The sequence below is a fragment of the Semicossyphus pulcher genome, unplaced genomic scaffold, assembly GCF_022749685.1.
Source record: "Semicossyphus pulcher isolate SPU_LCO1_2020_fin unplaced genomic scaffold, fSemPul1.0.p SCAF_2, whole genome shotgun sequence".
NCBI lineage: Eukaryota > Metazoa > Chordata > Actinopteri > Labriformes > Labridae > Semicossyphus > Semicossyphus pulcher.
In genome coordinates, this window is record NW_027211693.1 from 6,701,524 (window position 1) to 6,727,913 (window position 26,390).

The 26,390-nt window shown below is 42.0% G+C and overlaps 1 protein-coding gene across 1 annotated transcript in view; it reads left to right on the top strand.

Moving 5' to 3' along the window:
• Positions 1-26,390, top strand: part of LOC138598003 (complexin-2-like) — a 63,138-nt gene that overhangs the window by 30,710 nt on the left and 6,038 nt on the right. Inside the window, exon 3 of the mRNA XM_069669634.1 lies at positions 22,537-22,712. Within this exon, the coding sequence (XP_069525735.1) occupies positions 22,537-22,712 (176 nt within the window). The remainder of the gene's footprint in view (positions 1-22,536; positions 22,713-26,390) is intronic.

The following is a 26,390-nucleotide window of genomic DNA, read 5'->3' on the forward strand; positions in this document are numbered from 1 at the left end:
TTCAGCAAGTACGAGCATGTTTTTAGAAAAATAAAGTAACACGGCTGCAGCTGCAAAAGAGAGAGAAGCAGCGTGGGAAGAAACTGCTGCTCGAGTAAACATGCAAGTTTGAACCGGTCTATTTATTTAATACTTAATCACGACCGGAAGCTAAAATGTATATTAATTTAGGAGCAATCGAGCAGGAGAAAAAAGTGTACATGGAAGCACTTCACGATCATATTTTAAATATTAAACAGATTAAATATCATTCAGTGGTTGTTTTAATGTGCATTAGCTTTATCCCTAACATGATGCTGACTTCACATACATTATAATTTATGTTGATTAAACGGAATGTGTTAGTTTAAAAAATCCAATAACTTACGGCGTCTTATCTGAGCGCTCTCAGCAGTGGTGGTGGAAAATCTAAAAATGATGACTTTGACACAGATTTGTCTTTTGATTTTTTTAATTATAATTATAAAAGACTTTTGCAAAGCGGTCAGAGCAGCACAGAGACGCAACATTTCTTCTTTTAATTCGGTAACCGCTCCAACACACGCGTGAGACGGGCTGAATGAATGAGGAAGTCGAATGAGGGTTTTATATTCTAGAGGGAGGAGACGGACCGAAACTCTGAGTTTCCTGAAGAAAACCTGCTCGTGACCAGGTTAGGTTCATAGAGTCTGTTACTACGGTAACTGACCGAGAGCTTAAGTTACCTCCCTTTGTGAAACGGAAAACTCAGAGTTTCCCTCATTTCAGGGTTAACAGACTCAGAGTTTTCAATAAACCTGCTTTGTGAAACGGACCCCTGGTCCACAGCAGCAGGTGGTCTGCAGCAACGATCCCCAGGAACCTACAAGACAAGGGAGCGTGAGAACTCCTCTTTTCTAGTTTTAGAATCATCTGTTGAATGTTACTGTAAGAGAATGAGTCTTCCGTGATATCTGCACTTCTGTTACTCCTGTTCTTTGTACTTTGCACTAGATTTGTCATTTGTCCCCCAATAACCCACTTTATATACCCAGTTTATAACTTCCTCTGTAACCTTGCATTTTGCACTCTCCTAGCGATTGATACCATAGTTTGCTGCCTTCTTCATGTGTTGTCTTAGACTTAGACTTAGACTCAACTTTATTGATCCCTTTGGGATGACTCCCTCTGGGAAATTCAGTCTCCAGCAGCTTATACAGTACAATACAATAGGAAAGAATCAGCACACAGAGGGTAAAAAATAAAGATCAAAATATATATATCTATCGATATATGTATATATATAAAAAAGTACAAAATTAGATAACAAAATATATAAAATATACACTCTTAGAAAATGTACAAGTAAACAGTGGGTCTTTGCTCTATTGCACAGAAAAAGAGATTCAGTTAATATGTGGGAAGTTGTACATCGGCAGAGAAAACCTCCATATGAACCCTCCCACTGGGAGCGATGCAGGTTTACTGGAATACCCAGACTAATAATCTTGTGCTTAATGTGGAAAATCTCCCTTTTTAGAGATAATTGTATCAAGGTTCGTAATGAAGACATGATAAACTGCATTAATGATTGTCCCTGAGAGGAAAAGAGTTCCAGTATAGCACATCCGTCTTTGTTCTGTCTAATAATACCTCACAGCGTCCTGGCTGACCTTACCTTGACGGCCTCCCTCGATACACCAGCGATCCATTTTTCGTGGAGGAGCTTTGAAATGTGTTTTGATACAGTTGTTATTCAGAGGTCAGAGCTTTGGAAATACGCTCACTCACTTCATTAAATATCTTTTGTCATAATGAAGCCAAAACAAGAGATGCAATAATATTTTCATGCTAAATTATGGTTACTGTCCGTCTGTACTCTGAGGTCAGACGTCAGAAAAACAGCAGCAGGTCTGCAGCTGGAGGTGATTCAGTGTCTCGCTGGAGGACGCTTTCAGCCTCACAAACACAACCGCTCTCACACATTTAATGTACCTGAAGTGTCGCCTCTTTACAAGCTGCAGCCGCCCACAGTCCAAATAGCTGGACTAAATATAAGCTGTCAAAGCAAGCTGAGAACAAGAGAGCATTAGCACCATCAGCCTGTTTTTTTAGTCGTTTGTGGTGATGAACATCTCTAAGCAGAACCATGTTGGAGGTGCTAAAGGCTTTAAAGCAACAGGTGTGATTAGGTGATTTTATGGAACAAACTAGGTCACTGTCTGTGCTGTTTAAATGTAAACAAAGTGCATAAAATGTCCACATAAGTTCTGCAATATTACCACAAATGATGGATACAGAATGAGGCGGACAATGACAACCTAATTACATTAATTAGATTCAATAAATCACTGTTGTTTGCGACTGGCCTGTCAGTGATATGACTGATTGATCTAGCCTTTCAGATAATGTCAGCGTGTTGGCTCATTAACCAGAATCGGTCTGTTGACGCTGAAGAGGTTAAGGATTTTTATTCATGTGTTACTAAAGCATGTCCTTGTAACTCTGCTCACCTCCGTGTAAACCGTTTCTAGATCTATATATTTTGGCACCCTCTAGTGTTACCCAATGCCATCAGCGTCTCTTAACCTTTGACCTGTACCTCTACCTAACCTTAAAGTTCTAATCTCAAAGATCTCTGTTTCGTTCTCTTTGGCGGCACCTATGGTGATAAACGGTAATTGCAGGAGCACACTTCCCAGATATCCAGACAGTGTTGCATGTGTGACGTCCACGGTTGGCTCCAGTTGTAACTCTTGATTTTCCTGGCTGACGGTCGCTTTCCTATTTAGACCGTTTGCTTCATCTGAGCGTCGAGTTTGTTTCTTTTTCTTTGGATTTTCTGTAGTCATCCATCTTTTCTTTGTTTGTTCAGCCATAGTAGATTACTGTTTACTCACAACACTTGCAGAGACCGGAAAAGCAGCCGCTTAGCTCCGCCTACCCTGTCTGGCAGACCAACCACTGCTGGCTGATGGAAAAAACCCGTCACTAACTGGGCGCTGTTTGGGATTTTTTCCGACAAAACTCGCCACAGTCTGTAATACTGCAAATGCAAAGGCTTTCATCAGTGGGCCATAGGCTCAATCATTGTGTTACCTCATTCTGTGATTTAACAGACATTTATTTAAATAAAAATCTTAGATTATAATATAAATATATTATAACTCAATATAACAGAATAGCAAGATAGAGGTTTTGATATGCAAAAGTCATGTGCAAAGTTGTAGCATGAGCAGAACAGAGTGCGGTGTGCATGAGACTCTCAGGATGTGAGTTCTCTGTCTGACAGAGGTGCGGTGTTGTAAAGAGTTATTGCTTTGGGCAGGAAACATTTCCTGTATCCGTCCTTGTGACAGAGAAGCCGAACAAGAGCTGCAGCCTGCAGATATAAAGAAATATCCAGCTTAACCACTGACTGTCAGCACTTTATCACCAACACTCTGCTCACTTTCACATTAACAACAAGGTAATTCATTATCACTGAGTCCATGCTGCCTGGGTGTCCAATCATACCTACTTGTGCTTTTTCAGTGACTTTGTATGTAAGGCTTCACGAACATATCATCAGGAGGCAGCAGTTGATATAGTAAGTTTATCTTAACCTTAACATCTGCTTCTTTGCCATCAGTTTGCTGGTATATGGCTGCTTATGGGAAATTAAAATGCAGCTTTGTTTTTGATTACAAAGCCGAGCTAGCATATCAGCTTTAACTGTCTTTGTAAATCTCCCCTGTAAGATTTTCATTCCTCCCACAGTATTTATGGTAGAATTGAAATATGAAAGGCCTGGTAAGGAGTTTAGCCACGAAGCTTTGTAACACAATCCCTGACGTTCTTTAAAAGCTTATTGTAACCAGATTTGTCAGATTTTGTCAAACACGGTTGACAACATGTGAATTGCGGCCCATCTGCTTCATCTCCACAGCAGAGGAGGAAACATTGATATTCTGTACGACTCCCCTTCCTCTGCCAGCCAAGGTCACTGCCACGGATGAGTCAGCATCCCAAACCCCGCCGTCACACTCTACTTCCTCTTTCTCCCCTGCGAGAATCAACTTTCCCCAATTTCTCTCCCTCTCTCTTTATTTCATTTTCCTGCTTTATTCTCTGTCTCTCATTCTCACCTTCCTTCACTCTCACTCCTCTCTCTCCTCCATCACTCGGGGATTATATTTCTTGAAATTCAGGAATAAAAGACGGCGGGGAGAGATCAGCGAGTGCCACGCCGCCACGGAAAACTTGCAGAGAATCCAACACTGACCTCAATTCTCAGCTCACTCCTTACACGTTTCTTTTTGCTCTTTTGCCCAAGTAGAACTTCAAAGAGCCGAGGGAGAGGCAGGGGTCCGGTGGCCTGGCGAACATCAGAGGACATGTAGAAATACTAGAACATCAACCTAGCCTGAGCCAGAGCAGGTGGTGTGACTGAGAGTCAGTCAGGGGAAGGTTTTACAGTCACACTTTCACACCTAACTGGCTGAATGTGCCACAGCTATGGCTCTAAAACTGGAGGTCAAACCAAGCTTCAGAGTTAAACAAGGACATTTAGTACAAAATGCATTCATTTTTTTATGCTTTACCTTCAGTTTCTGAAATAATATTTGCAGCTTCCAGCCTTCCTCTGAGGTATAATCATGCAGCACAGCCTGGAGACAGTAACATCAGAGTCTGTGTGCTGCAGAAAGTTCACCTTCCTGCTGATTTGCTGTTGGACTCCTCTCAGCTGCGCCTACTTGCTGCTCACACAGGGTGACAAGTAGGAGTGTGAGGAAGGTGAGCCAAAGAGGATGAGCATTTTTTAGGTCTGACATTTAAAAGAACTACATAATAAATACAGTAAGTCTCCATGACGGACAGATAAATGATAGAAAAACACAACAATTCTTGAATAAATGGATTCTTTTTATTCATTGATACATCCTCACCTCCTTTTTACTTTGTTTTTATTGTAGTTACACTGTCCTTATTAAACCATACAGTATTTATTGTATAGTGTTTTCTTTTTAATACAGTGATAAGAAATCAGTGCACTCAATGTTGACAAGAAGTTATACAAAATGTTACTGCTGTCTGCAGAGCTTTACAATGCTTCGGATCCTTTGCAGCTGTAGGTTAGCGCTTTGCAGAGTGCACTGTGCAGCTATCAGAACCATGGAGAGCGCCCAAGAGAAAAGAGGAAAATAATAGAAGGTCATCCAGCAAAAAAGTTATTTGTGGTTCGACTGTTTCTACAGTGCGATGCTCTATATCAGCCAGAAATTTGCAAGTGTTTGTCAAACACCAAGAATGAACACATTCCCAGTGCATAACTTTGGATACTCTGTGCACTGATACTCAGCTGTTAACTGCCCAGAGGGTTAACAATTTGTGGTGTATAGTAAACAGCTGTGCAGTGTTAAGGCTTCATACTCTAACTCTATCATTTCCAGGATCAACTGTCATTGTCTCACTGGTACCTGAAACACGCCTCCATCAAAACAGCCTTTTCTGTTATTCGATTTTTGTCTCAAAGCCCAGTTAATTTGCATACCGACAACTTTCAGTGTTCTTAAGCGTGTTATCTTTCAAATGAGAACGAAGTGCAGGCTCTAAATCTGCTTAGAATTTGTTTGAAATACAGATTAGGGACAAATAGTTGCAGTTGGTGGAAACTACACAATGATTGGCAAAGTCCATCCATCCATTATCTGTACCGCTGATCCTGCTCAGGGGGCCGAACCCAGCTGTTATTGGGCGAGAGGCTGAGTACACCTTGAAGTGATCGCCAGTCAATCACAGGGCTGACACACAGAGACAGATAACCTTTCACGCTCACACCTACGGGCAATTTAGAGTCACCCATGAACCTATCGAGCATGTCTTTGGACTGTGGGAGGAAGCAATGAGGAATGCAAACTCCACACAGACTGGGATTTCGAACTAGGAACTACTGCACCTCTTTGCCCTGGGCATGTAAGTCTTACATGTAATACAATCAGATTTGGGCTTCAGGTTTTCATATAAGTGAACTTTTTATTTGCATTTAAATAGCAAACAGGCAAAATAACAGACTAAACCAACAACTCTGAACAAAGACAGAATCTTCAGTCCCTCCTGTTAGGTTGAGATGAAAAAGCACAGAAAGAAACAGGTCACAGAACAATGTGAGAGGTACGACTGATAATGAAGACGTACGTGCTTTCAGCTAACAAAAGTAATAACAGAATAGCTGTCTCACAGCATGCTGCAAATTCATGAAACTGAGGATGAATGTGTCCGTGCTTTATGAAAGGACAGGATCTGTTTCATTACTACCTCATGATTTGGATGGAGGGTTTAATAGAGCTGTTCAGCAGGCTCTGATTCACAGAATGAATTAGGCCTGCTGCATTTTATTACCAACTGTCATTGTGCTTCCAGACGGGATGATGGTGAAAAAGTCAGAAGTTCAACTTTAAATCAGAGTTTGAGCTCGCTTCGTGACGAGGCTTAAAAATATATATCGATGCTCACAGATTCAGTGCATCTTTATTCATCTCCTCTGCCAGCCGGAGCCGTGTTTTAGGGCCGGTTCGGCTTTGAAGTGGAGCGTTTTTTAACTTTCTCTTGTTCTCACCAAGTGTCACTGAATGAATTAAATATGAGGGACACCTGGTCTCTGTGAAATGCAGGAGATTTAACAAGTGAATTCAAGGGATAGATATGGTCCCCTTTCTGATTCTCACATTTTAAATTCCCTCTGCCGACTTCGGCTAACCAGACAAAAGGAATATTCAGCCTTGAAACAGAGAGCGGTAACTGTGTTACTTGAGGACTGATGGCTCATACTGACACGTAACAGCTTTTTGTAATGTAATGTTAACTAGTTTAACTTAACCCCTTCATCCTGACAGGCAGTGTCCTGGATGCAGGCTTGGAGGAGGATTTGTTATTCCAGATTGCATTTGCATTTCCTTTTTAAACCTTTGCAGAAAGTTAGGTGTGTGTGTGCATGTTGACGAGTTCTTAGTTTGGCTTGTTACTGCTGATGCACATCTAAGGTGTATTTTAATAGTTTACCATCTTTATTGGTTAATTTGGTTATATAATTATGAGAATTAAATCTTTATTTTCTCTAATTTCGACTGTAAATATTTAATGTTGAACATGCACAATATTTCCATATGAACAGAAAGAAGACGTAGTAGTAAGCACTCAAGTACCCTACAATTACATGGCAAGATGTACCTATTGGCTTCTATTCTCCACTGCATCTAGTGTATCTGACGGCTTTATTTGCTACTTATTTGGCGATTTGGTCTTCACTGATGGCCCAAGCATTAGTGGAACCTGTCTAACTGCAGATGCACACAATTTAACAAATGTGGCGTATACAAAACAGGACAGCGGGCGTTTTCCACTCTTGTGTATGCACATTTAGAAATCGCAGGCTAATCTGAGCCATGCAGGGCTCCACAGTCCTGCTCTGTATGTACGCTGCACTGTCTTTGCTCCTGCATGACCACTCATGCTGTGAGAGGGATTGGCATGAATTGCATTTTCATATTTCACACGCTCAACAAACGCTCCGAAGCCACACAAATCCAAGCCCCGGGTGACGGCGTGGAGGTCGCCAGATCTCATGTTTGAGTAATGGTGTTAGCTACTATTGAAATCAGATCCCCCCCCCCCCCCATGTGATTGATGAGTATGCTTAGGTAGTGGCGGGAGAGGATGAGTCGAGGGTGATTATGCATCATGGGAAGCCGTGGATCCGTCGGGCTCATTCACAGACTGAGGCTCCCCAAAGCTCGAGGAGGCACCGAGGATTGAAACATAGCTCTCGATATTAGCATAGAGGCAGGAGGCGAAATGGGAGCTGGAAGCATAACTGTGGGGTGAGAAGGAAGCAGAGCCTCGGGTCTTAGGGATCAATGTGCTTGCATAATGCTGAGGATACATACCCGAGGAGAATCTCAGCCAGCTTAGCTCCGGGGGGGGCTTCATGGTTAATGCCTGTTTCAGAAGGTGACAGCAGCGATCTCAAAGGAGCTCAGAGCTTTGTAAAGATGACCTCAGAGGTCGTATTGCAATTTCTGATACGATATGATTCTCTGTTTACTTTGGCTGATACGTTTTAGATGATCTCATCTCAGGGCGGATGTTTTTTCTCGAACACAATACAGCACCTCCTTGAAATCAATACACTGTTAGCTGTTAGACATTGTACATTTTGATTTAAAACCCCCAACCCGCCATTTTTATTGTGATACATGACTTATTGTTGTCCATTTTAATGATTCATTGATTGTACTAAATTATTAACCCTAGTTGCAAGATTTTAAGGCTTTATTTTCCATCCATCCGTCCTTTATCCACACTGTTTATCTTGTTCAGGGTCCAGAAACCAAAGCAGTATCCTTCTAGCTGTGAGGCGACAGCGCTAACCATTCATTTGACCTTTATATTATTAAATATATCATTCAAAATTAGCTTTTTGTTTAGCTCAATGTAGTATTGCCTGTTCTGTCTTTTGCCCCTCTATGATCTTTCGAGTACAAATAAAGATTGATGGATTGAAATGCAGCAGAAGTGGCTTCTCTGCCGTCCCAATTTCTTGTCAATAAAGTAAACTCATAAAAAAGTTGTAGAGCCACTTGAAGAACTCCCGAGCAGCCTGTAAAGCTCTGCAGCTTATTATTTTATTTCCTCATTCGACTGTTCAGCGAGACAGAAAGCTTAGATTCTTCACCACTCACAGCTCGGTTTATCTCCTCCTCTGGTGTGTCACATGTCTATTTCAGTTGTGAGATGAAATCTAACGGATATGGAAATCATCATGGCAGAGATCGGATCATTGATTTCTAGATGATAGATCTGGAAATTGATGGAAATGGAAGTCATATCAGAAGCCATTCTCCCTAATGTGAAAGAGTCTTTCAGCTGCACGGATGATGAGGAGTTTTATTGCAGAGCTGGAGACAGAACACTGCATTAGTATCTGTAGTCGTGTGGGAAATACCACTACTGAAAATGCAAATCTAGGACTGCTGGATTCTCCTGAACGTCGCCCAGGGTTGTTAGATTAAGCAAACCCCGTTTTCTGTGAATGCGTGGGGAAGAGTTCAAGCTTTGAACTTTGGGGCTCTCATTGGAGGATTTCTAACAACCAGGTCTGTGCAGAAAAAATGCATTATCACTTCTGCTTCTGCTAGAAATTTGCTACATACACAAACATATTTGACACTGTACAGAACATACTTAGACATACTTAATCCTCCAAGCTGGAATGCAAAAGGAGACTCACGATTCATGTCAAGTATCAATGTCCCATGCTGCTTTTGGTCAGGGACCCTCGAGAGCTGAGAGATACTGAAGATCTTTATAGGATACGTTCAGTTTCAGACATGTCTGATGCTTACTTTCATGTTATTTGCATTTCCAACTGGAACAAAGGGAGAAAAAGGAATCTGTTAATTAGGTAACCTGTTAATTGGCTCTGTTATGTTAGGGTTCAGACATGTTAGAAGTCAGTAAAAGTATCTCAGTTTTTAGACGTCTTTTCTTAAATCAGTGCAGCAGAAATGGTCTCTAAACTGTGTACCAATATCATGTTAATCAAATATATTAATAACATACTTTCATGTTTATTTAAATCCATAACAACGAGAGCAAGAAGAAGGATCTGTTAATTAGGTAACCTGTTAATTGGCTCTGTTATGTTAGGGTTCAGACATGTTAGAAGTCAATTAAGTATCTCAGTTTTTAGACGTCTTCTCTTAAATCAGTGCAGCAGAAATGGTCTCTACACTGTGTACCAATATCATGTTAATCAAATATATTAATAACATACTTTCATGTTTATTTAAATCCATAACAACGAGAGCAAGAAGAAGGATCTGTTAATTAGGTAACCTGTTAATTGGCTCTGGTATGTTAGGATTCAAAGGTGTTAGAAGTCTCATCTCAGGTGTGTGGGAAGTTTACAAATAGATGAAAATAAAGGTGAAGATTTTCAGGAGGAGGTGTCATAAAGTGAAACACAACAGCAGAAGAGACGTACGGATAACAGAGCAGTGCTTTGAGCATGTTGATGAGAGATCTTGTGAATGGATCTGCGCTGAAACAGACTCATCGTGACCGTTCACACTCGCTGATTAATCTTTGAGAAGAAATTTGACAACCTTAGTAACCTTGCTACCATTCCTGTAAAGTCATTTCTATCAAAATATTTAATCTTCTTAAATTTCCTGCACTCAAAGGTGCATCTTTCTTAAAATGGTAGTAACTGTTGTCTACTTAGTTGACAAATCCAACCCTTTATATTCCCCCATCACTGGCACTTAGATCCATCTTAAAGCAATTATCAGGAGCAATTATCCATCTCCACAAACAGTCGAACTAATCTTCGTCGTACCTGACTGGGACATAATTGCTTTCAGGTCTCCCACCTGACAGGATAAAGCAAACTGCAGCAGTGCACAACAAAGCAGTTATAATTAGGCCTCAGATAACATGTGGGAGAATGAACTAACTAGACGGCAGCAATTGGATTGATTGACATTGATTGTGTTTAACAAAGTTTCAAAGAAATAACCATAAAAAGTTTCTATATTCTGACAGTATCTAAGGCTTTCTTCCATCGTAGAACTGTAGACTTCTACAGAAAGTCATTGCAAACTTTGGCAGACATAATGATCGCTGTGAACGGTTAGAGCTTTCTTTTTCTGTCACATAACAGAGTCTCCACAAAGCTAATTGGCTGGCTTGTTAGCATTAGCATCATACCTGTAATAGGAAGCTGAAAGGAAACATTAACTTCCAGGTCAAATGGAAAAACTACGACTAAAAAGGTGGAAGGAGAACAGCACAAGAGAACATGTGGGGATGATGTTGGCGGAGAAAACTATTCTTAGAAGGGTGTATTAATCATGCTGGTAAATCTTTGAGCCATAGCTGTTGAGTTTTGTATGCTAATGAAGCATGAAAGATATGAAGGGTTTTAAATCTAAGAGCAGCTGCTGTAGTTGATACCTAATTATCTTCAAATATGGAAGATTAAGCAGAGGAACTTTACATGCTATCAGAAAGAACCTCAACCCTCATAAAGGGGGTGCGTCGAGTCATAGAAGCAAACAGGAAATGGCATCGGACTTTGATGACACAGACCTGTTTCTACATCACAAGGTTGTTAGTCAAAGGCATGTGGCTCTTTCTAAATATCTTAAAGACTTCTGTTGTTGTCCTTAAGATATCTTCTGTTGTTGTCAACAGCTGCTGTTTGATTCCTCGATAAACTTCACCACCAACTGATGACTAAAGATGCACAGTTACTGATCAAACAGGCAAAGTATTGAACAAACAGCTAGTAGTGACTTTAAGGTTCAGAAGTTGTCTATGAACACACATTATCACACAAAAATATGGAAATATGTAAGTTTAATAAAGTTACTTGGCATACTTTTTAACATGCGAACTAGAATAACAACAGCCAGTCAGTTTACAGCTTACATCCATCTCTGTGTAGACTCGTGACAAATGTAATGAAGGTGGAATTTAATAAAAGATAATGAGATATTGATCTTTTGCCCCCACAATAGATTGCTTGATTAATTAGTTCCAATTAAAAACTTTCAGTTAGAAATGTGCAGTCATCTTTTAGGGACTATTTTACATACCGCGGACCGATGGATGTAGTGTTCACTAGAATGGGACAGACATGAGTTCACAGTGACCATTAACCACAAAAATCTATCCACTTCATCCTTCAGTCCAAACGGATGGTTTTACCAAATTTGAAGACATTCCCTTCAGGCCTTCCTGAGATATGACATTAGCAAGACTTTATGGGATAGACAATCAAGAACACATAATGCCTTCACACTGATTAAACAAGTTTAACAGGTTTTAATAGCCGAAGATCTGACACCTAGAAGACGCCATTAATGCCCTTTTTTTCCTCAGGCGATTCTGCAGACTGGTGTCATGTGAATTACTTCCAAGGATGCACACCATCAGGGATCACTAGCTTGATATACTGTAGCTCACTGAACTGTCAAAACAGATGAACACAATTTAATCTCTGAGGGGAAATGACAGGTGAAAGAAGGTAGTTCCCGTCTATATGGAAAAATCCACTTTCCAAACTGAAATATATTCAAGTTCTAACCAGAAAAACAGCTATTGTATGAATAATTAACTACATAGAAATGTGAACAATAACCATAAAGCAACAAAACCTCTTTTATTAGCCAGGATTAAACCCAAATGTCCGTCCTTGAATGTACAAAGTCTTCGCACAACTCTTCATTATCCTAAGAAAGTCCGCATTAATACCTTTCTCTCTCACAGATGCGTTTAATGAGCTGTCTGGGAGGATATTTTTAGATATTCTTTAATGTAAGCACAGGCAGGGATCAGAAAACCAGACATAGCCCTGGAAAAAAAAAAGCCCTGGTGTAAGATTATGCCTTCAAAGTCCGTCTGATACCTTATTGATCCCTGTAGGAGAAAAAAACAATCTCCTATCCCCCGTCGACGTGGTGGTTGGGGTCAGCCATAACAGCTCTGTGTTTTATTAGTTTCATAGAGCAGCGGTCTCTGAGGAGTCACGTGTGTGTGTTCAGGGACACGTCAGCAGGTTCATATGTTGTATGAGCCTACTGCAATGTACACATACACCAACACAACTCCAACTCCAACTACAATATTAGTTAGTCAATTTAGGCCTCTTTGAGCAGTTAATAACAATTTAACATGAACAGTTAATACATCCACTCTCAGGAAGTGTAGGTTTGGTGCACTTCATACAGCATTTCGAGCTTTCTCAGCCTCATATATACTATTTAAATTGTTCTGCTTGCTGGATAAGTTCCCTTCTGTTTCTCGAGTTTAACTTCCTCTATGACTCTGTGGTAGGTGAAAGCCTACAGCAGCGTCACCACCATAACTCATCCCTGCAGTGACTCCAGAGTAATTCCCTGTGAAGTTCTGCGATTGCTCCCCGTGATCTCTGGCACGCGACCAAACGTGCCACCCCGACGAGCTGTCGGGGGTTGTTAGAGCACGCTCCACCACCGACAGCACTTATCTGAAGGAGCTAAAGTCCTTCCAGAGCCAGTTATCATATAATGAGAGAGTGATAATGGTGATGAAGTGGCTGCCAAAGTGATCGTAATCTGGTGAAATTATTGCATTTTGGTGTATTTTTTCTTGATGTATTAAAGTGATTAAATCAAATATTTAGTGATGAAAGTAAAGAGTATTTTTACAAAGCGAATTTTTCTTTATCGGACATTTTTCTTTGGTTTTCTTATATTGAGTGGTCTTGAATCTAATTTGATGTATTTGCACATTAACATGATTGATAGCCTTGTTTATCCAGTTGAATGTGCTTTGTCTGCACATATAACTAAGATGAATAAGCAATCTAGAGGTAAATGCGTGTTTTGGTGACTTGCAGTCTCTGTGTGTGTGTGTGTGTGTGTGTGTGTGTGTGTGTGTGTGTGTGTGTGTGTGTGTGTGTGTGTGTGTGTGTGTGTGTGGGTGTGTGTGTGTGTGTGTGTGTGTGTGTGGGTGTGTGTGTGTGTGTATGGATGGGTGGCTCGCCTCGTCCTTGGTGCCAACCTCAGAGGTGATAAATGTGGCCTGTCCCGGCTCCGAATCGCCAAGGCCAGGCTCTGTGGGGCTGTCTTCCAATGATAATGGTTGTGAATGGGTGATAAAGCACAGAAATAGTGCACCTCAAGCCTCTATTTCCCGTGTAACCAAGAGATTTACTGACTGTTACTGTGGAGGGGAGGGTACTACACATCTCCTTAATGTCTTCTTTCCATTTTGCTTCCAACACGGGAAAAATCGTGCCACATTTCCGTCTGCAAATCCAAATGTTTACCAGCTTCTGTGCTCCTGCAGCTCCTGCAGCTCCATTATGCCTTTATTCAATGTAGCTTTTCAGATAAAGAAGCGGTGTCACAGAGTGATGGGGATAGAATATTTATAACCATATTGTCATGGAGAAATTCTCGAAACCAGATTATCTATAACTTCTGTTGCGCCTCATACTTTTCTTTGCACCCAACACAGTTATGTCTTTTTTTTCAAGGGAATATAATGCTATTCTAAAGATGATCAAATGTTTAAAATGAAGACAACGCACACGGTAACAAATCGGAAAACCTTTTGCTATCAGTGTGGACTTTCTGGTTCTTTTTGGTTTGGAGGTTCAATTTTCTGCTCAAGGACATTTTTAAAAGACCCTGCTTAACGGCATCCTCTTAAAGCTACAGACATTGAAAAGGAAGGGGATATGTGTCTTACTCAAGGACACTTGAGATGAGATTGAAGATGTTCCCTTTCAGCTATAAAATAATCTTTCCCTCACCATTCTTTCATATATCAAAGCAATGTTCTGTACTGCTTTCTCTTCTTTAACCAAAGTGTTGTCAGAGCTCTTCATGGACAACTGTTCTCCAAAAACCACACCAGCCTCCCTGATGGAGTCAATAGTCGTCAAGGACCGGCACAGACAGCTCAATGTGAAAAGTGACTCAGTGCTGCTTGAACAAAAGGCTCTTTTTTTTCATCTTTTTGAGGTTTGACATCGATGAAACTTTGTGTGGGAGTTAAAAAAACAGCCACAGATCTTTTAAAGCCTCACGATGCAGCCATAAATTCTACGTGTCCTTTGAGAAGTTATGGGGAAGTGAACTTCTGTCACTTTATGAACGCCCACGTTTATACCTGAGTGCTTCTTCAACCTCAGCAACTCTGCTTTTATCAAGTCGGAGCAAATTCAAAAGCCATCTACACAACATCAAATCAACATCAAAGAACACCAAGCTGCTAAGTCTGTGTGTTATCCTGTGCGGTCCTTGAGGGCACACGGATGAAACATTTTTAGATGATTAAGACAACCCACTTAAAAAAAACCTCATATCTTTGTGTTTTTCATGTATCTAGTGCCTTCTTTGAACATTGAATCACCAACAGTGAGGGCCTTATTATGGGCATTGTGGACCATTGTGGGTAAAATGGATCGTGAGATTGACGGACGGGTTGATGCAGTGTCAGCAGTATTGTGAGCATCGTACCGGACCGTCGTGGTGAAGAAGGAGCTGACACGTAAGGTGAAACTCAATTTCCCAATCGATCTACGTTCCCACCCTCACCTGTGGTCAAGATTTGGGTAGTGACCGAAAGAATGAGATTGTGGAATACAGCGGCTGAAATGAGCTTCCTCAGTCTTAGAGAAAGGGTGAAGATCTCAGACATCCGGATGGAGCTCGGAGTAGAGCTACTCCTTCACATCAAAAGGAGTCAGTTCGGGCATCTGATTAGGATGCCTCCTGGGCGACTCCCTGTGGAGGTTTTCAGGGCATGTCCAACTGGGAGGAGACTCCGGGGTCGACCCAGAGCTCGCTCGAGGGATTATATATCCCACCTGACCTGGGAACGCCTCAGAAACCAGCAGGAGGAGCTGGAAAATGTTGCTGGGAGAGGGACGGCAGGGCCAACTTGCTTAGCCTGCTGCCGACGCGGCCCAACCGCGGATAAGCAGAAGAAAATAGATGGATGGACTTTAATCCTGTTTGTTATTTACCCTTTTGGCAGACACAGAGCAACATTAGCTTCCATTTGAGTCGTGTTTCTGTTCCTAGAAAAATACAATACTCCCTCTCTTTTAGCTCCATTTTCTTCTCCACCAACTCTTGAAAATGTCTACCTCTGAGCTCTAATTTTGTTTGGTGTTTGGTGCCCAGTAAGTAACGTACAGCGGGTTTATCAGAGCCTGGGTGCTAAAAAAAGCTGTTGCTGGAAATGGTGGATGTGGATGGAAAATAATAAGCATTTTATTCGAAATCCAACTCTTGTAAACGACGCTGAAAGATGAAGGAACAGAGCTAATATCTCAGCCTGCTTTCTCTGTACCCAGCCATGTCGGCTTCAGCCTTACGGTGAGGTTCCCTCTGTGGTCTTCCCTCTGGGATCCTGGACCACCTCACTGCCCGGCCCGGGGCAGGAGGCTGATGATGACGGCCTGGACGGCTGGTGTTGTGGGCTGTGGGGGTTGAAGCAGGGACCAGCCTGTCGGCAGCCGTGGGACTGCTGAGGACTGGTGACAGATGGGAGAGCAGGAACACAGAGTCCTTGAGCTGGCCCCCTGTTTCCTCCCGCTCTCTTACTCCATCACTTCTTTTCTGCAGAATCTCCTGTTTTCTCTCAAAACCCTTACTCCCCTATTTCATCACTTTCTCTTTCTCTGTTTCTCTTTTACTTTTCCCTGAACCAACTGTCTTTATCCCTAAATTGCCTTCGATCTTCTTTGTTCTCTTTCTTCTCAAATTTTTACTCTCTTATTTAAACTTTTGCTCACATATTCTCTCTTGCAATTCCTCTAATGTCCTGTGATGTAAAGGCAGTAATAATCCTAGTTATCCCTATTCCTCTGTCCTTGGTTTTCTCCTTCAATTTCAGCTCCCTCGCTTCCTCCTTTACTCTCTCCCATCTTTCGTTGTGTGCCTTTGGGCTCTACAGGGGACTCTTCTCGTGTGGTCTCACCCGTCCTTCAGCGTGAAACATGCAACCGAAGCACACGCTAAAATACACACGAGCTGCAAAACTCGGCTCTCTGTGCCGAAAACCTGCAGGACTAGCACTCGATTATTCTCTGAGCTCTGACAGCAAGTGTGCACGCTCACTGTGACACACTCATCACACACGCACAGATGCATAGTGGGAATTAAGAGTTGTACATTTTGTTCTCACTCTGTAACACCCACCAGATCCTCATCTACACACACACACACACACACACACACACACACACACACACACACACACACACAAAGTACCACAGATAGTGCCACAGATACTTCCAGACACACTCTCTCCTCATGTTTTTGCACTCTCTCTGAATCTAAAGCTATCCTTTATGTAACTTTACATAGTTTTTTACAATTTCCAAATTTCTTCCTACTTTAAAATTCACCCTGTGGCCTCAGCTGACCTCAGAAGTCCTTTGTAAAGTCGAAATGAGGTTACCGAGCTCTCCTCTCCGGGCTACAGATGTCACTAAGCAGGTTAGGTGTGTACTGTGTGTGTTGCAACGACTGAAAATATGGTTTTAGCTGCATGGTTCAGGGGATGGCGATGTCTGTCGCATTTCTGGTCAGCCAGTCTGGCATTTTTGTCGCAGCAGAAAAATCCCTTCAAACTATTGTACAAATGGCAATGACAAGATGATGATGCCTGATGAGCTAACTTTGCATCTGGTGTTACTACGATGTGGCTTTATTTGTTTCTAAGGAGATGCTTTACAACGAACTGCAAAAGGTCAGCTCTGAGCTAAACTTAGTACAAGTACAAACAGAACAGTTGGCAGATAATTAAAGTTACATTTCCCTAACAAATATATTCTGAGATTAATTTCCTTCTGTAAGAAAACCAATCTCATATCTAATGCAAGTACAATACCATCTATATCATAACAAATAAGCATGTTATCCCTGATTCAAAGCCCCCCTCCAGTGAAAATCCAGTGTTTAACCTTGTAAACATCTCCATGTGGTGTTTCTCATGTGCTACGAGACATATCAGGGACAACATCAGCATCATCAAACCTCCATTTAGATACATGTTATCTTTTGCATTAGTAGAGCTGTAATGTTTTAATGGAGATGACATGTAAGAGTTTGATTAGATGCCAGAAAGTGAGATTTAATGATTTTTTGGTCTTTCTGCAGGACTCTTAGAACTGTAGTTAAAGTTGTCTTTTACGACGTCTAACAGGGATTAACATGTTGCTTTACACAGCTCTCTCTATGTGTCAAGGAATGAGTTATTCATTGCTCTTTCTAATTAAGCACTTTAGTCCATGTTTCAGTGTTTTTCTAACCATGCTCTCAGCTGTTCCTCTGGAGCTTTCCCGTTGTGCTCCCAGCTCCCAGACTCCACAGCTGGTAGCGTCTGATGACACCGAGGCTTTAGGGAACAACAACTGTCTCACTTGGCTACACAGCAACTTTGTCACAATCAGACGAGCTAATTAGCCCTGAGCATCAAGATTAGTCATGTGGAGGTTTGGGAGAAGCACTGAGACGTGATAAAGTGGCATCAATTGCAACAGTAGACCATAGATAAGACACTTATCTGCCTGATGGTACAGCTGTTTCCTGCCTGTATGAGCCGGATGAAGCCTGAACACTGGACCATGGACATTTTGGAACAATGGTGACGTGCACGGCAGACACATTTCTAAATTAACCAGGTTTCATCTGAACACAAGTGGCTAATTGGACTGTAAACAATGCAGTGCATGGGAAAGGAAGTCTTGGCTGGAAGTCTTTATCGCTAACCACGGGCTGCACCTGAATACCCCAAATATTTGCCCTCACTCCCAAAGGATAAATCATAGCCAGACAATAGCCAATGGGTTCCAAGAGTGAGGTCATAATGACAAAAAAGTAGGAGGAAAGTTACTGTAACAAGAAATAAAGTGCGTCATGCTATTTCTAATTTGAACCTGCAGACTCTAAAGTTTAAGAAATGCTTATTCTCGAAGTTTCTCTGTTCAACTCGGCCAAAGAGGAATTTATTCTCCCTGAAGTGATGAGAGCTATTCTCCACAGACGTCTGCTCGGCTTCTGCAAAGATCACTGAGGAATAGGAAATCTCCTCGAGCTACAGGCGACAAAGTCAGATGAAAGTTTGCAGTCCCATCCAGCAGTTCAGTTTGGCCTGGGGGGAAGCACAGGGACAAAACAAGAATCTTTAACACATATTCCTGCGAGAGTCACTGCAAGAGAGTAGCTGTACAAGGCTCTGCTTTATAAATTAAAATAAGACTGTAATGAATATTAAAACCTCAATGGTTCTTGGTGACTAAAGGAAACTTTGCTTGCCCTCAAGTCTCAAAAACTGGTGACCCCTTTTGAGTCAAAAATATTAAAGTTAAATGAGGAAACTAGCAAGGAGTTTGGGTTTGTCTTTAGGTTTGATTAAAAGCTCCAGAAAAATGTTGTTAGGAGAACTTAATTGTGGAGAGGAGCTGTCTGCACCTCCACTCTCTGCTGCGCGGTGCTGCGCTCTCAGGCATTAATTGAGTTGCACACTGACAGAGCTGCACTGCGTCCATATAGCGATTATAAGCAGGGAGAGGAGGCGTGAGGTTTTTTATAAATAGTTTTATACGTTTCAGTGACTCAGAAAAGGTGTGTTGTCAAAGGGTAGAATTGTTGTCATAATCAGTGGAAACTCACCACAGTTACCACCAGCTCTCTGCAGACGGTTATATTTTCACTCTAACGGCGCGTCGCTGTTAGCGCTTGGTTTGTGAATTAGACACTTTTTGCCACGAGGCTCATTTGCATAGAAAAGGGACAAATTTGTCCCAAATGTATCTGCTTAATGACTCATTTAAATGCACGCAAAAAAGCATCGGAGCACAGAGATGCTGTTTGCTCTGCAGCGCAGGTTGGGTGCATTAAACCCTCTGCTTGTGCTTGGAGAATGAGGTGGAGTCTTTTTGTGTCATTTGCACAGGTTAAGTGGGCGAAAATGCCGTGCAATAGGCCCTTAATTTGGAGATTAATTCAAATACTGTTTCTGTCCATCATTGTTTTCAATCTAAGACTGGAATTAAAGGAACGTGTGGATAAACCCACGGGCCAGTTGTCTGGGTCACATTCATAATTTACAGTTTTCAAAATGTAAAAACATCAACAACAACAGTAAAAAAAATCATCATGAAGTACATTTCGTGTCAGTGTTTATATCTAATATATTTTTACATTTTGATCCTTTGTAATTTGCATAATCCCCTGTAGACTAACAGCCCCTGTATTCATAACATGTTACTCAACATCTTACATATGTGAAACTGACACGTAACCGCCATGACATAATGAATGTAGTGCATTCTTAACATGTCAACACGTCATGTCTTTGGCACAAGAAGGAGTGAATAAAAAAACAGGAAACATCTACATGTCTGTTTATTAATTAGCCGTCACCCTGCAGCGTGTGATGAAGGACTGGGGCTTGTCCTGTCCTGGTCCGTCAACGCAGCGAGTTCGGACTGCAGCCAAAGACCTCAAGGTCACTGCTGTCTCATCAATTCCACGGCTGAAGCAGATGGCTGTGTCTTTGAGTCGTTCCTCCGGAGAGTCCGCGAGCCGGAGCATAGCGGGCGAGCACAGACGGGGCAGAGACAGAGGTCGTAATAGCGAGAGGAAGTGCGCATGGGAGGGAGCCAGGCGTGGTCCAGGAGGTCCAGCTCTTGTTAAAGTTAATTTCTTACCTGCGAGTTGGGAGCGAGCAATGGAGTCAGGGTGGGTTTAGGGGTCGTCGGGCAGCTGTTGGAGCACTGGCTTGTTTCCAGCCACTGAACTGGAAAGAGAAGCTCATGTCTCTGAAGTGTGAACTCACAGCCAGAGCCCGGTGCTGAGGCAATGTTCACAAGCACTGCTGGACATGCAGGACGAAACTCAAGATTAGTCTGTGCAGCTTCCTGATTTGAGCTCTGGCTTTTCGAGCTGTGTATAATAACAACAGCAACATTTTTTACTGTTTTATGTTAAGACGTGAAATCAACAATGTTCTGACTCCTCAGAGTGTAATGAGAGTATGCTCTGCTCAAGTTCTTTTCCATGTAACACTTTAAGCTAATTAGAGTAAGACAGTTGAGGTCTACATCATAATGAGCAGGGTTATACAATGTTTGCATTTGTCTTTATCACACACAAAAGAACGCTGTTTCACATTTCCCGACGATTAAAGTGAAGCATAAACATAACAGTAGAGGAAATAAGAGTCTCAGTTTCCTGGGGAGACCTGCATCTATGTGTGTGTGTGTGTCTGCCATTTTGTTGAAGTCTTCCAGAGACTGATACCGACATGTCAAGAGAAGAGGACTGACAAAACAAAATGTTTACTTTGAAGGGCTATCCATCTCCCTCTACCTCTCTCTCTGACGGCTGTTTTAATGTTGCACAAGAGTGAAAGGCAGGAAATGTCTTCATCTGAGTCCTGACAGGTGCAACAGTTCAGAGGGTGTGCAAACACCAGCAGAACGTTTTCATGTTTGCTAATGCTTCGCTGCTGCATCTTTGTGTGATGAAGATTACTTCCTCTCTTTGTGAGTCAGCCTCTCTTTTATCCAAAGCAAGACCCCAACAAAGTGCTGGTGCCAACATTTCTTACAGATTGTCTACAGATATTCACTCTGACAGCCAAACGTCAACAAAGTTTTAATAATGTTGCCCCCCACAAAGAGCGCTCAAGCACTCCCAGATGGGATAAGAACGCTTTAGTGGATACACAGCCGTACTCTCCAGCTCCCTTCATAAAGAGGCATACTTGCTCTCTGAGACACAGGACATAAATTGCATCTAAAGATGTTTGGCTTTGGTGTTGTACTAAAGTGATAATCTCGAAGATTTCAGTTTTTGTTCTCTTTGGCGGCACCTATGGCAATAAACGGTAACTGCGGGAGCACACTTCCCAGATATCCAGACTGTGCTGCATGTGTGACGTCCACGGTTGGCTCCGGTTGTTACGGTCGCTTTCCTTTTCAGACTGTTTGCTTCATCTGAGCGTCGAGTTTGTTTCTTTTTCTTTGGATTTTCACTTGTTTTTGAAGTTGTATCTGTAGTCATCCATCTTTTCTTTGTTTGTTCAGCCATAGTAGATTACTGTTTACTCGCAACACTTGCAGCTGCTTAGCTCCGCCTACCCTCTCTGGCAGACCAACCACTGCTGGCTGATTGAAAGTCGCACCAGACACCCAGTATGTTATACTGCAAATGCAAAGGCTTTGATCAGTGGGCCATATGCTCAATCACCATTGTGTTACCTCATTCGGCGATAGATAGTGTCAACAGACATTTATTTACATGAAAATCTTCGAGATTATCACTTAAAGCAAGTCATTAGATGCTTAAAAGCTGAAGGATCCTGGATCCAGAGAATAATAAGCATCAAGAGGAGAACTTGATCAAATTGACTTATTGACATTGATCATTAAGGGATGCAAAAGTCAAATCTACATCTGCATCAAGAGTGTAATATACAAAGACTAATGACTGCATTTTACCCTGTGCATGATGACCTGTTTAGCATATCTAAGAAGTGCAGACAGAAGATGGCATCAGCAGCAGAAAGCGCCCCTATATCTGTGTATTAATGTCCTTTCAACAGCACTTCAAACCGCCTTGACCCGCGTTCAAAGCGGTCCCTGTGCATGAGAACTTCTGTTAGAGATCGTAAAGGCCAATGTGAGCAGCACAAAGGCAATCAAGAGAACTGCAAATAATTTATTGCAGTGTCTTTAATCTTTGGCTCTTGCTGGAGCGCTCACCTCTTGTTCTTTCTATTGTCACACTCTTTTGTCTTTGGTTCAGTCAAGTGCAGATTAAGCTGCTCTTTCAGTGGCCTGAAAGAGGACTGAACTACAAAGCAAACTCTATTCAATCATCCAAATATTAGATGGACCATGGTCACTTCAAACGCTCAGCAACAGCCAATTGCTGAGATCTATGGTTTGTAATTACTGGGAATTGCAAGTGTCACTGGCAGCTTGACATGTGTTTCATTTATCTGTTTGTTTCTCTACAACAGGGGCCACCAAAGACATGGGCAAGATGCTCGGTGGGGAGGAGGAGAAGGATCCCGATGCTCAGAAAAAGGAGGAAGAAAGGCAAGAGGCGCTGAGGCAACAGGAGGAGGAGAGGAAGGCCAAATATGCAAAAATGGAGTCAGAGAGAGAAAACATCCGACAGGGCATCAGGGATAAGGTAAAAACACATCTATACACCTGCAAAGGAAACATTCTTGTTTTCAAGGCTGCTCACTCCCTCGTTTACACCTCAGATGTTGAAGAACCTTTTTACATCAAACCAAGCAACGGTGGCGTAAAGCCGCTGCAGTGTGTGTTTTTACTCAGCGTTCTGGAGTTGCGGAAGCTAGGTGGAAACAAACAGGACGTGCGTCAAATACACACACACGGCGCTGTTGGCTCCGCCCTGCTGGTTCCTCCCTGCTGGCACTGCTGTTTACACTGACGCCGTTTCGCCTCTGTTACGCCTCTGTTACTACCTCCGATGGCGACTCACAGGCGGAACGACTTCACCCCAGCATTACGCCTCAGTGCGTTTTACATAGAAGACGAATCGTGACAGAGGTGTAATAGTCCCGCCTTGAAATGGCAGTGTTAAAGAGGCTACAGAAAAAGGCTTAACTTACCTCATTAGTGTGTGCCACGGCAGCATGGCATGTCCTGGTCTGTAATATCACAGTGACCAACCGTTTTGTTTTCTACATCGTCAGAAAATGATCCATTATCACGAGAAAACCAGCTCTGTTATCTTGAGATAACGAGATAAATAAGTCGAGATCTCGAGAAAACAATCGTAAATGACTCGTTATCACGGGAAGATGGAGTAAACAAAATGTCTGGATGCATGTCCACTTAGGGCTTCCGTAGTATCCTGTCATTCAGATAGGTTGAGATTCTGTGACTGCCTCTTCTGCAAGTGTTAGAATTCAAATGGCATGAATTACATTTCAATTCATACAACGATGTCTAAGTTAACCTGGATTATCTAAAACCAAACTGAGGCTCTGCTAGTTTGACCATCCAATTAAGAGATAACGAACGTAAAGCTTTTTAGTTTGCGATACACTATTTCAGACTGGTATGGTTTGTCACTCATTCCAGTTTTCAAAGCTTCAAACAGATTTTTTGTCTGATGACCTCTTTGTTTCTCCAAGTCTGCCTGTCTTCGAAACATGAATTAACATTTTATTGCAGATATATTAAATATTAAGCATGAATTTATCAGTGTGTGCAGCTTGTAGTCAAATATTCCTCTTGACATTACTAACATGTCATTGAATATTTGACTTGAACACTCCGGAGCTTTAGGAGTTTTAAACTTTTCCATGCTTGTCCTTGTGAAGCTGAATATTCGGAGTTTGAGGATCAGCTCCACACTCCACTGAGTCCCGGCCATTCTTTAGTTTGGCTTTGGAACAATCGTGAAAGAATAGAGAGGATGGAAACGGAGCGATGTGACAGCATATCTTTGGAAAGTGTTTGATTATAGCGAGTGGAGAGGGACTGACTAAGCGTGACTGTCTTCACTTCCACTGATGCAGGCCTGTGTATGTGGAGCAAGTCTGAGAGTGAGAGAGAGAGACTGGATATGACAGATTGCAAGAGGATGGATCCGAGCACTACGGAGGAGAACAGAGAACAAACAAGGGAGCAGAAGGAGATACAGAGGAGATATCCGTCAACCAATCACAGCGATGGTTTTACTGCCATAAAGTCAAGAAGAAACAAGGTGTTAAATAAAAGTTCTGATTTTACTCATAACTTGTGCAAAAGTGCCTGCAACCATGCAGCTAATTAGGCTGCTGTGTTTTATCTCTCTGTCTGTCAAGCAGAGAAATATGTTTCATTTAATGCCAAAGGATTAATAACTAGATTATCTTCTCTTCTTGATCAGCTCCCTGGCTAAGTAGCAACTGTTTTGCATTAGTATGCGGAGCCGTGAGGGACATTCTTCAGAATCACCTTGCACGTACATGCACTAAACTCATTCACTTACTATACTAAACATACATACACATGAAATGGTTTCATACAACTGAAAATGACAACTAAAAATCACATAGATGTGCTCATATGTACGTCTGAAATACTTTAGTATAAGATTATATCAAAGATTTAATTTAAATAAATGTTAAGTCATTAACTATTGCCGAATGAGGTAACACAATGATTGAGCCTATGGCCCACTGATAAAAGTCTTTGCATTTGCAGTATTAAAGACTGGGTGTCGACTTTCTGGGAAAAAAATCACAAGCGGCGCCCAGTTAGTGACGCGTTTTCCATCAGCCAGCAGTGGTTGGTCTGCCAGAGAGGGTAGGCGGAGCTAAGCGGCTGCTTTTCCAGTCCCTGCAAGTATTGTGAGTAAACAGTAATCTACTATGGCTGAACAAAGAAAAGATGGATGACTACAGATACAACTTCAAAAATAAGTGAAAATCCAAAGAAAAAGAAACAAACTCGACGCTCAGATGAAGCAAACAGTCTATAAAGGAAAGCGACCGTCAGCCAGGAAAATCAAGAGTTACAACCGGAGCCAACCGTGGACGTCACACATGCAGCACTGTCTGGATATCTGGGAAGTGTGCTCCCGCAATTACCGTTTATTGCCATAGTTGGCGCCGAACAGAATGATATCTTTGAGATTACCACTTTAAGCATTGCAGTTAAAAAGGAAAGGCCATCCTTTTAGTCTGAATGCAACAGGAAGACTTCACACTCCATGCATGCTCTCTCAGAGACGAGGGTGTCTCTACAGTCCAGAAACTGGGAAATTCTTCTTCAGACAGAAGCCGCTACATGAAAAATATAAAAGCATTTATGTCCTGTCCAACAGTTTAACTGGTGTAAAGTTATTGCAGCTGTAAACATGCCGAGGATGAAGACCAGCCACAGTACGTAACGATTTCTGCTCTGTCTTTCACTGCTGGCTTTATGTGCTGCAGCTTCCTGCTGATCGATTGTTTCCTCACATTGACCTGAGCGATATAGCAGCACTTATTCGCGTTTTATTGCTGCTGTTATGTTGTTGAGGATAAAGATGATGGTTATAAGACAGGGTCACAAACAAGGCGGATGAAGAAGTTAGAGGAGAAGGAGTCTCAGGCTGCAGGATGACTCCTTTAAATCCAGTCTACAGCTCAATGTAAGACCAACTATTTTTCCGTTGTTCAAAGTCGTCAATTATAAACATGAGTTATTTTTAGCCTTTAGCCCATCACTTACATTTTAAAAAGAGGTTAAAGACCTGAGCGTTAGCATTCTTTCTGACTCTTGTCCTCTCAGCCCCCGTCCTTCCCCTGAGGTACACCTCCTGCCCCATGCACAACTCCACAGCTGAAATAGACTCCGGTAGTTTCCCTTTAAGATATTTATTGCTCTAGAATCACATTAACGTTCGCCTGGGAGAGCAGCGAAGAGGTCACGGTGGAATCCAGCTCATTTGCCGCAACTCTGCCTCAAAATGATCCGTCACTCAGCCTGTGACCTTCCTTTGACCTGCAACCTTTTCCTTGCAGTCCGACTGTACTGACTTTTACTCAGACTGGGACAACACAAGCACAAAGTACACTTTAGGTAACAGTGAACATAGATCCAGAACCTTTCACACGAAAACAGAAGCCGCCAAGACACAGTTCCCAATTATATCCAAGTTAAAATGAAAATCATCCGCTCACCATCTGTTCAGATTCATAAAACCTTCAAGCTCAATTATCAAAGATGGGTTCAAATTGACACGGAGCATTCGTGCTAATTGTCTGAGCTTGTCTTGTTTGTTTCAGGCTGCTGTCATTGTACTTTGTTTCTCTAAAATATCATTTTTTTAATCAACTAATGACAAGTTTGTTCCTCACATCAC